This window comes from Triticum aestivum, chromosome 1D, assembly GCF_018294505.1.
Source record: "Triticum aestivum cultivar Chinese Spring chromosome 1D, IWGSC CS RefSeq v2.1, whole genome shotgun sequence".
NCBI classification, from domain to species: Eukaryota; Viridiplantae; Streptophyta; class Magnoliopsida; order Poales; family Poaceae; genus Triticum; species Triticum aestivum.
The window spans coordinates 368,023,724-368,034,269 of NC_057796.1; the positions used below are offsets into that span (position 1 = coordinate 368,023,724).

A 10,546-nucleotide genomic window follows, 5' to 3' on the forward strand; every position below is an offset into this window, starting at 1 on the left:
TAATAAAGTTATTATTTATTTCGTTATATCATGATAAATGTTTATTATACATGCTAGAATTGTATTAACCGGAAACATGATACATGTGTGAATACATAGACAAACAGAGTGTCACTAGTATGCCTCTACTTGAATAGCTCGTTAATAAAAGATGGTTATGTTTCCTAGCCATAGACAAAGAGTTGTCATTTGATTAACAGGATCACATCATTAGGAGAATGACGTGATTGACTTGACCCATTCCGTTAGCTTAGCACTTGATCGTTTAGTATGTTGCTATTGCTTTCTTCATGACTTATACATGTTCCTATGACTATGAGATTATGCAACTCCCGTTTACCGGAGGAACACTTTGTGTGCTACCAAACGTCACCACGTAACTGGGTGATTATAAAGGTGCTCTACAGGTGTCTCCGAAGGTACTTGTTGGGTTGGCGTATTTCGATATTAGGATTTGTCACTCCGATTGTCGGAGAGGCATCTCTAGGCCCACTCGGTAATGCACATCACTTAAGCCTTGCAAGCATTGCAACTAATGAGTTAGTTGCGGGATGATGTATTATGGAACGAGTAAAGAGACTTGCCGGTAACGAGATTGAACTAGGTATTGAGATACTGACGATCGAATCTCGGGCAAGTAACATACCGATGACAAAGGGAACAACGTATGTTGTTATGCGGTTTGACCGATAAAGATCTTCATAGAATATGTGGGAGACAATATGAGCATCCAGGTTCCGTGTGCAGAACTCGGAGGTGCCGTGCGTTCGGTACTTGATCGGTCGGATCGTGAAGACGTACGACTACATCAACCGCGTTGTGCTAACGCTTCTGCTTTCGGTCTATGAGGGTACGTGGACACACTCTCCCCTCTCGTTGCTCTGCATCACCATGATCTTGCGTGTGCGTATGATTTTTTTTGAAATTACTACGTTCCCCAACAACATCACCCTTTCCTCTTCAAGGGAAAACCAACGCATGCTCAAGAGGCTGGCAACCACTGCACCCTCCGGAGAAGTACCACCACGCACCCAGCACTCCGAAGCGCCGCGTACCAAGCAACAGCTTCCAGAAGGAGGCGACGACGACACCGCTCTTGCCCGGACTAGTCCTAGGGTTTCCCCCGTACGCGGGGGGCAGTGGGGGAGGGTTTACCCGACGCCCTTCAGGAAGGTTTGGCGGCACCCGCAGGCGTCGCCGCGTTGGGGCCGGATGAGCCGCCATGGATTTCTCCCGACCCAAACCCCCACCACCACCCCAGACGATCCATAGCGCACCGCCCAACACGCCGCCCACCAACATGTGCCACCACAGTCGCCGAACCAACTTCACCGTCTCCCTGAGGCCACCGACACGAGACCTGGAGGATGGGAGAAGAGATAGTGGGCTCGGGGGCATCCGCAACACATCCGACGTGAGGGGACATCCACCACCGCCGCCGTGGAGCCGACCGGACGCACGAACAAGGGGCCTACCAAGCGCCGAGGCCTGCCCGGATCCAAAGGGTCCGGACAGCCCCTGACGTCGCGCTGCAGCTCGCCGGCCGACGAAGCCGCCACCGCCCGCAGACCACCGCCTTCTCGCCACCAACACCAGGGAGCAGCGTCGCCACGCACCGAGCCGCCGACCCGCCCTAGCCCAGATGGAGCCCGAAAGGGCCCAGATCTGGGCCGTGCGGGCGCCGCCGGCCACCAGCCACCAGCACTGCCACGCCGCCCCGCGGCCAATGGCCGCGCCGCTGCACCGAGGACCCCGAAGCCCGCGGGAAACCCGCCGCCGAGCTGCACCGCCGCCATCGGGAGACCCCCGCGCCTCCCCATGAGCGCGCGGGGAAAGCCCCCGCCGGCGGCGGCGGGGGGGGGGGGGGAGTGGGACGGGAAGGGGGGCAGAGGAGAGGAGGAAGCAGGGGTCCGCCCGACGCTGGGGGGCGAGCGAGCGGACGGGGAGGCGGAGGAGGGGGGAGGGGGAGAGGGAGGTGGGGTGGGACGCGCACGGCCGACGGCGGCGGGGGGAACGAGGAAGAGGAAGGAGGAACCCTATGGGAGCGCTCGAGCCAAAATATGAAAATTTACACTAAGGCCTTTAGAAGTCATACTCTAGCCACACCCTTAGTGTCTCAACCTTCTTCTATGGTCATCTCAAAGGTTGTAAAGAACCCCATTAACTATCCAACCGAAAAGGGAGTAAAGAAAGATCATGAAGCACGTTGTAGTCAAGAATTGAAAATTACGTACTTACGGGCAACCTCATACGGACTTCCCCTTCACGACCTCTCACTAAGCTCCCCCCCCCCCCCCCCCCCCCCCCGGATTTTTTTGTGGGCCCCTCCCCTCGAACCAGATGTTAACACCTCATCTTGAATTGTAAGCCTATGACCCTCCAACTAGATGTTAACACCTCATCTTGTTGTAATTGTAAGCCTACGACCCTCCAACCAGATGTTAACAACCGTAGGTGTAGCAAAAACTTGCCAAGAATACATCATCTGCAAGAAAACTACTGAATGCTTCGTCATGAAACGCTTCAAACATTTTTTGTTTGAAAAAAGACATCTCTGATAATTATCAAGGAAAACATTTAATCAATACAATTTAAAGATAACAATATACAAAATGGTTGAGAAAAATAATAATAATACATGGAGAATCATGTTGGACTTCTCTCTCCTTCGATTGTACGTCGTCCGTCGGAGCTTGAAAATTACATCGAACCAACAATACGGGAGAGGCAAATCTGTAAACATCATCTCCATACTATGTTTTGAAGACTACCATAACCATTCACGGCTAGAAACGAGATCTAGTAATCGTGGAAAAACAATAAAGACCAAGAGACAAAAGGACTTGCTAAGTCGACTTAAAACAAAATTGAAGTCAATTGAGACTTAGGCAAACCCCGGTCGAATGGGAGCGCAGGAACCAAAACGAGCACGGCACGCCATTGCAAGACAGAACAAAAGGATCGACTGGCCATTTGTGGGGTCAAAAGTCGTCGGGGGCCAAAACCCATTGGTCCCCAGTGTCTGGATGGCCCACTCGTGGATGGTACCATAAAACCAAGAGACATTTCGGCCGCACCGTACGGAATTAGCATGCTAGAGATCCATCGCTGTGGACGCAGTGTGAAACAAATCGGACGCAAATTCTCTATCACTTGTATAGAACAAAAAGACCGATGAACTACTTACCGCGCCGGCAGAACCATGGATACAAGTCGTGAAGGCGAAGTTGTCTACCATGTCAACTTCCTGAGGACATTAACTTTCTTGATTACGCCCACGTAAAAAAACGTAATGACGGAGGAATTACGCGGAACTTGGGCAGAACGTAGTTGATGGCGATCGTCGTAGAAGTTTTGCCCTTCCTTGACAGGCTTGCACCAACCGAACTACGCGCGTCAGCGCCGGTGACCATGTATGCACGCCCAGCCCGGGCTCCCTCTATATAAGCCACGGGTGCACGCCAGTCGACCACAACCCAAAAGAGGTCGAAGATTCCATCGAGCGCAGTGGCCATGAAAATGGATCAGAAGATGATCATCGTGTGCTCCGTCGTCGGCTCTCTCGGGGTGCTCAGTGCCGTCCTGGGGTTCTCAGCCGAGGGCACGAAGCTCACCGTAAGCTACCGCACTCCGTCCTTTCATCTCTCCTCGCGTACTGTCGTGTGCATGTGTCTGTGAACTGTGGTACCTGCGCGCGCGTTGTACATGTACATGTACACGTCTTACTCTGTTGATGCATATCTTGCAGGTTTCGGACTTGTACGTGGGTGGAGGGCTGTGCCTGTACCCGCAGAACCCCGCGCTCGGGCTGGGGGTGTGCGCGGTCATCTTCCTGGTGGTAGCCCAGATCGCCTTCGCGGTCGTCGGCGGCTGCTGCGGCTGCTGCAGGTCCCGCGCCATCCCCTCCGAGACCAACCGGATCATCGGCGTCGTCTGCGCCGTCTTCTCATGGTGAGTGGTCGATCCTCCATGGATAAATCAGCAAGCGCTCGCTAGCCGGGCCATTACTTACTGACTAAAACGTGCATGCATGCAGGATCATGGCGATAATCGCGTTCGCGCTGCTGGTGACGGGCGCGGCGTGGAACACCACCGGGACGCGGGAGCCGTCACCGTTCGGGCTGTGCTACGTCCTCAAGGACGGCATCTTCGCCGGCGGCGCCGTGCTCACGCTGGTCGCCACGGCCCTCGGGCTCACCTCCTACGTCATGCTCCGCGGGCAGCCGGCCACTGCCGCCGCCGCGCCCAAGGAAGGCGAGCAGATGCCGCCGGGCGCCGCCGGGACGACGACGGGGCAGCCGCAGTTCCCGCAGCAGCCTCCCCAGGGGCAGGCGCCACCCAACTACCCGCAGCACTCTCCGCCGCCCCAGGGGCAGGGGTACGGCCAAGCGCCGAACCCTCACTACGCGCCTCCTCCGGCACAAGGACAAGGCTATGGAGCGCACGCACCCAACCAGCAGCAGCAGCAGCAGCTACCCCCGCCTCCTGGACGAGGCTACGGGCAGTACCCTCCCCCTAAAGGAGACGAACAGGTGTAACGCGCGCCGTTTGATCAAACCATGCATCTCGATCGTGCTATACTCCGTGATTTCTATCGTTTTTGTGAATGTAACGTGTGTCTCGCTCGACCTCACCGGAGGCCCTATATTCTTCACTTACTTTTAGAGGATCAGTCATGCTTGTTTGCTGCTTTACGTTTGCAATTGAGATCTCTCCTATACTCTTCAGAGAGTCAGCAACGCTAAAACTAATGCTTGCTGTGCCATCGTGTTTTAAGTTTAGATCTCAAGTCATGTTGAAAAGACGGTTTCACGACCGCGGTCAGCAACGCTAAAACTAATGCTTGGTTTGCCATCATATTCAGAATGGTTTCTGCGACGAATGCTCTATCGTGTGTCTGATTTCACGCGCGAATCTCAACGCGGTGACGTCATCAGTCTGCATGAGGGCACCATTCGCTTCATCCTCCCTCCTGAGTGAACGAGGCAAACGTCGAATCCATTAACCTTTTTTTGAGCACTTTGAAAAAGTGACATTCCCCTCTGATGTAGCATAACAATTCCTGAAAATATGTTTTTTCTTAGACATATTCCTGAAAATATGTGTGACAACTTCCAGTGGCGGTGCTTGAGGCCCATTGTTGGGCAGGCCGGCTGATGTTCAAAGGCCTAGGAGTAAAATAAAATAGTGTACAAATGTCAAAATATTGGGCGGGCCACGGCCCATTCGGCCTTGCCGAAGCTCTCTCAGTGGCAACTTCACTGCATAGCATGACAATTTTATTTGTAGTGACAATTTTATCCGGATGTCTCGGAGAACAATTCTCGTGGCTGGGAGGTGTAACCTAGCTGCAGAATCGACGAGATCATTAAGCTGCACCGACTCGTCACTGCTTCCGCTACCCTGCACCGTCGGTGAGTTTGATCGTTATCGTCATCTCCATAGTGTTCCTGGGTGTGATCGCATTGCATACACTTTTTGTTGCGTAGCACGCTCCCCTACAATGATGTCGGGCAAATCCAGTCTCGGGAAAGCACTCGGGGTAACACAAACTTCAAGATGACACCCTCAGGAGGGAAAGCGACGCGAGATCGATGTCGTCGTTTGACCTTGCACGGCAAGGTCTAGGCCTTGACTCGAAGATGTGACCCGAGAGCTAAGGAGGTCGAAGAGCTCCATGATGACCCCCCCCCCCCCCCCCCCCGAGGAAAGCAATGTTCGCAGATGTCGCGCCGTCGACTTTCGCCCAGAGGAAATTTTCATGTGCACCCCCATACTACCAAACGTATGTGGGAAGACCCGCAAGCACCGCCGCCCTGCAACCCAACCGGCGCAAACACTTCGTGAGCGGTGAGTGCGCCACCACCACGCAGGAACCACTGACCTCATCGTCAACACACCCGATGGGCCAGATCTGACTCCTCAGGATGCCGTCACGAATGTTGCAGCTTCCAGCCGCCGACGGACTGGGTGAGGCAGCCGTCACACCGGCCGGAGTCACCGAAGATGAGCCACCCTCCACCACGAGCCAACGCCGCCGACGTCACCACCCAGATGCCCGCATGAGAACCGCCACAGCCACCCCTAGAACTGTGGCGGAGGGATGCCCCACCGCCGCCATCCTCCCCCAACCCGGGCTTTGCCCGGCGGTGATCCTACGGTGGCAGGAAGAGGGTGGCTGCGGCCTAACCCTAGATGGATTTCGAGAGAGAGATGCTCCCTCGTACCCCTGTCCATGGCTTGTTATATTCATACTTCATCCTTCATTTTAATTTGAAGTAGTTGATTTTAAAAGCCATTGGATTTTAATGTTCAAAAGTAAAAAAAAAACTGAACTATATCGATGCGAAATTGAAGTTAGTATAGTGTTTATGTGCACATACATAGAAGAAATAGGGGTAAAAAATGGGCGTGGCTAGACGTCAGTCAGCTGATTTATTTTTTGGGGGTCAGTCGATTTTGTGAAACGTCCGATGCGAAATCAACAATAGACAACCTTTCTTCAACCTCCGGCACATTTCCTTCCTCCCGCCGCTGCCTCGCCGCCCCGCCCTCCCCTGAACCACCCCCCGCCGCCGCCGCCGGTCTTCTGCCGCCCCCGCTATCCGTCTAGCCCCCCCCCCCCCTCCCCCGCATCGAGTTTCTTTCTCCAGCGAAGCCCCACCACCGCTCCCACTCTGAACCCTAAGATAGATAACGGGTGATGATGGCGAGTCCCTTCCTTCTCTCCGGCGATGCCCTTCCTTCTCCTTCCTTCGTTCAAAAATCGATTGACCTCGAATTTGAAAATCAGCTGACTGACCTGTAGCTAAACCGTAAATATTTTGTAAATGTTCAAGTTTGTGGAATTTGACTTTGCACACCGCATTTGTAACCTCCAAAAAGAAATTATATGCAGTGCGCGCGGGTTCAAAACTGTCTTGAGGCTGCCGTTCAAGGGAATCTGCAGATACAGAGTTGCTCTAACGATGAAATGGATTAATCAATCGTGGAGGAATTACGCGGAACATGGCCAGAACATAGTGATGGTGGTCGCCGCAGAAGTCTCCCCCTCCGTGGTGACATAGGCCTGCACCAATCGAACCACGTCGGGGCGGTCACCATGTACGCATGCCCGAGCTCTTCTATATATAAACGCGGGTGTACGCCAGTCGACTACAACACAAAAAGAAGTCGAGATTCGTTCGAGAAAGGTGGCCGGGAAAAATGGATCAGAGGACGATCATCATGTGCTCGGTCGTCGGCTCCCTCGGGGTGCTGAGTGCCATCCTGGGGTTCTCAGCCGAAGGCACGAAGCTCACCGTAAGCTAGCTAGCTCCATCTGTCCTTGCGTACTTGGATTAATTCTTGGTGTATCTGTGTGTTCGTCCTGCTCCGTGTTGATATACAATCTGTCTCTGTCGCAGATTTCGGACTTGTATGTGGGTGGAGGGCTGTGCCTGTATCCCCAGAACCCGGCGCTCGGGCTCGGGGTGTGCGCCGTAATCTTCCTGGTCGTAGCCCAGATCGTCTTCGCGGTCGTCGGCGGCTGCTGCGGCTGCTGCAGGTCCCGCGCCATCCCCTCCGAGACCAACCGGATCATCGGCGTCGTCTGCGCCGTCTTCTCATGGCGAGTGATCCATCGATGAACAAATCAGCAAGCGCTCGCTGGCCGGACCACTGAGCAGTACTGACTAAAAACGTGCATGCTGGTGCAGGATTTCGGCGATGATCGCGTTCGGGCTGCTGGCGGAGGGCGCTGCGTGGAACTCCACCGGGACGCGGTACTCGTCAGTGTACGGGTATTGCTACGTCCTTAAGGACGGCATCTTCGCCGGCGGCGCCGTGCTCACGCTCGTCGCCACGGCCCTCGGGCTCACCTCCTACGTCATGCTCCGCAAGCAGCCTGCCGCCGCCGCCGCCGCCGCCGCCGCGCCCAAGGCAGGCGAGCAGACGCCGGCGGGCGGCGCCGGGATCGCGATGGGGCAGCCGCAGTTCCCGCAGCAGGCTTCTCCGCAGGGGCAAGGGTACGGGCAGGCGCCGCCTAGCTACCCGCAGTACTCGCCGCCGCCTCAGGGACAGCAGGGGTACGGCCAAGCGCCGAACGTGCAGTTCCCTCCTGCCGCTTCTCCTCCATACGGCCAGGCGCCCAACCCGCACTACCCACCTCCTCCGGCACAAGGCTACGCACCCAACCACCACCACCACCAGCAGCAGTTCCCACCTCCTCCGGCGCAAGGCTACGGGGCGCACGCGCCGAACCAGCAGCACCCTCCTCCCGCTCATGGCTACGGAGCGCACGCGCCGAACCAGCAGTTTCCCCCGGCTTCTCCTCCTCCTGCTCATGGCTATGGACCGCACACGCCTCCTAATGGACACGAACAGGTGTAACGCGCGCCGTCTGATCAACCATGCATCCGCCGTGCTACATTCCGTGATTTCGATTGTTTTTTCCCCATGTAACATGTGTATCTCTTGTACTCTCTATCTCTAATGGAGGCCCTGTATTCTTGTGTTACTTGTAGAGGATCAGCAAAGCTTGTTTACTTCTCTTCGTCTGCAGTAAATATTTCTTGTTTATAATCTTCAGAGGAGAGTAAGGAACGCGGCAATTAATATACTTGCTTATTATTGTCTTTGTACTAAATATGAATCGGAGGGATCATGCTTTGAAAAGAGATCGCTTCTCCTCCTTTCGAGCTGTAGCCGACGACTTTCGCGACACTGCATCTCAACTATCGATGGCAATGCAAGTGTGCAACCACCCGAATTCATGGCACGACACTGAACGAAATGTTGGAAGGTCGAAGCACCTGATCACTCGTTCAGCTTGTTTTTCGCTTGTGCCTTCCATTCTAGTCTGACACCATCAGTCAAGTTGGTGGGCGTGTGGAGGTGTGTCTCCGGCGGATCTATCTTTGATGGATTTGCTCGGATCTCGTCGTTGTTCGTCTACGTTCATGTATTTTTGGGTTGAATTCTTCCGACCTACATTATTCTTTATCGGCGACGGTTGCTGTTCTGGTGTTGTGGTTCTATTAGGTCTTAGCACGACGACTTTCTGACTGCCTACTACAATAAGTTGTGCCCGACTCCAACGATGGAGTGGCGATGATGGCGGCGCACCTTCGGCTCGCTTCAGTGTTTGTAGTCGTCGCTAGGTGGTCTATGATCTGGATGTAATTTTTATTATTTCTGGTGTTCGTTGTACTCGCAAAAAAAGAAAAAACTAGGAGCTCAACGACACCTGTTACTACAAACTTGTTTTTATCTGGCAGATAAACTATATTTGGATTTGGCTCAGACGCTCAGTACATAAATACAAAAAAAAACTCAAAGACCCATAAATAAATGGTAAGTTGAAGTGTAATTTTTTCTGATATTAATAGTGAAGGTGGTCTGAGATCACTTTATATAGTGGAGTATATGAAGTTTTTGCACCCGAGCTCAAATGAGCTTGAGCAAACAGTAAAATCAAAAAAATATAAAAAACTGAATTTTTTTTATGGCAAATTTTGACAAATGTTCTAAGAGCTTGCAAAGTTTCATCATGAAATCATATTTCTGGAAGTCGTGGCAAAAAACTTTATCAATTTTTTTGCCACAACTTTCACAACGTGATGAAATTTTGCAAACACTTAAAAACATTTATCAAAGTTTCCCATAACTTTTTTAGATTTTTTTAAATATTTTTTGAGTTATAGTTCATCCTGAGCTTATTTGAGCTCGGGTGTAGAAAGGGACTTTTGAGTTTTTTCACTCCTCTTAGTGTAGAAAGAGAATACCTCATGTGTTCGTCTCGTCTGGCCGGTCTCGCAGATGGGCGAATGTCTTTGGAACCGCTCGCTCCTGTGATCCTGCATAGGGAGAGAGCAAATTAGATTTTTGGGAAGCCCTACACGCTACTGCTCACGTTCGTCATCAGGCATCGTCTACCTTGCAAGTCAGGCAGCGCTGCGTACTGTCACCTCCAACGACATCTGCTTTGATCTTTTTTTTTACCAACATCGTCGTCGACAACATCGCCTCGGCTACTTCAACTTCAAACGACCAGTACTTGCGCCATGATCTGACCCAATCTCTATTTATGGTGTTGTTGCATGTGTATTACTATTGTTCATGTTCTTTACTGCATCTAGTATGTTCCACATTTACTTGCTAATTGTTGGTTTAATCATGATTTATATTCTAGCATTAATTATGAAATTGCGCAATTATCCCCCGCAAAACAAATTGCCTAATTATCCAACACGAAAGTCAAGACCTATGATACTGTAATGTGCCTATGCCTTAGCGAGCGCTGTCTTTTGTAGGAAAAAGAATACAACATGCACTATGTCTATGCTAATGTCGTGCGACAACTCTTTGCGCTAGGGGCATCGCGAAAGGCTAGGAAACAGTTTTCCTCTTTTCCCTGGCGACAGGAACCCTAGCCACCACCAGGAGAGGCAAATCTTCCAGCGCCGTCCTCCGACGGCTTCCCTCCGCCGGCGACCTCGGTCGTCGGTGGTTAGGGGGTCTCACCGGATCCACGCGCGTGGATCGTGTTTTCTAAGTCGTAGTTTAA

The 10,546-nt window shown here is 52.7% G+C and overlaps 2 protein-coding genes across 2 annotated transcripts; both read left to right on the forward strand.

Annotated features, from left to right (window-relative positions):
• Positions 1-3,391: 3,391 nt before the first annotated feature.
• Positions 3,392-4,720, forward strand: LOC123170199 (protein kinase C-like). Its single transcript, XM_044588032.1, has 3 exons — positions 3,392-3,615; positions 3,749-3,951; positions 4,037-4,720. The coding sequence occupies exons 1-3, from the start codon at positions 3,514-3,516 to the stop codon at positions 4,536-4,538; spliced, it is 807 nt and encodes a 268-aa protein (XP_044443967.1). The 5' UTR covers positions 3,392-3,513; the 3' UTR covers positions 4,539-4,720.
• Positions 4,721-7,064: 2,344 nt separating this feature from the next.
• On the forward strand, positions 7,065-8,621 carry LOC123170205 (extensin-3). The gene is made up of 3 exons (XM_044588047.1): positions 7,065-7,302; positions 7,407-7,609; positions 7,698-8,621. Exons 1-3 carry the CDS (start codon positions 7,207-7,209, stop codon positions 8,368-8,370), a joined length of 972 nt encoding a protein of 323 aa, XP_044443982.1. The 5' UTR covers positions 7,065-7,206; the 3' UTR covers positions 8,371-8,621.
• The last annotated feature ends 1,925 nt before the right edge of the window (positions 8,622-10,546 follow it).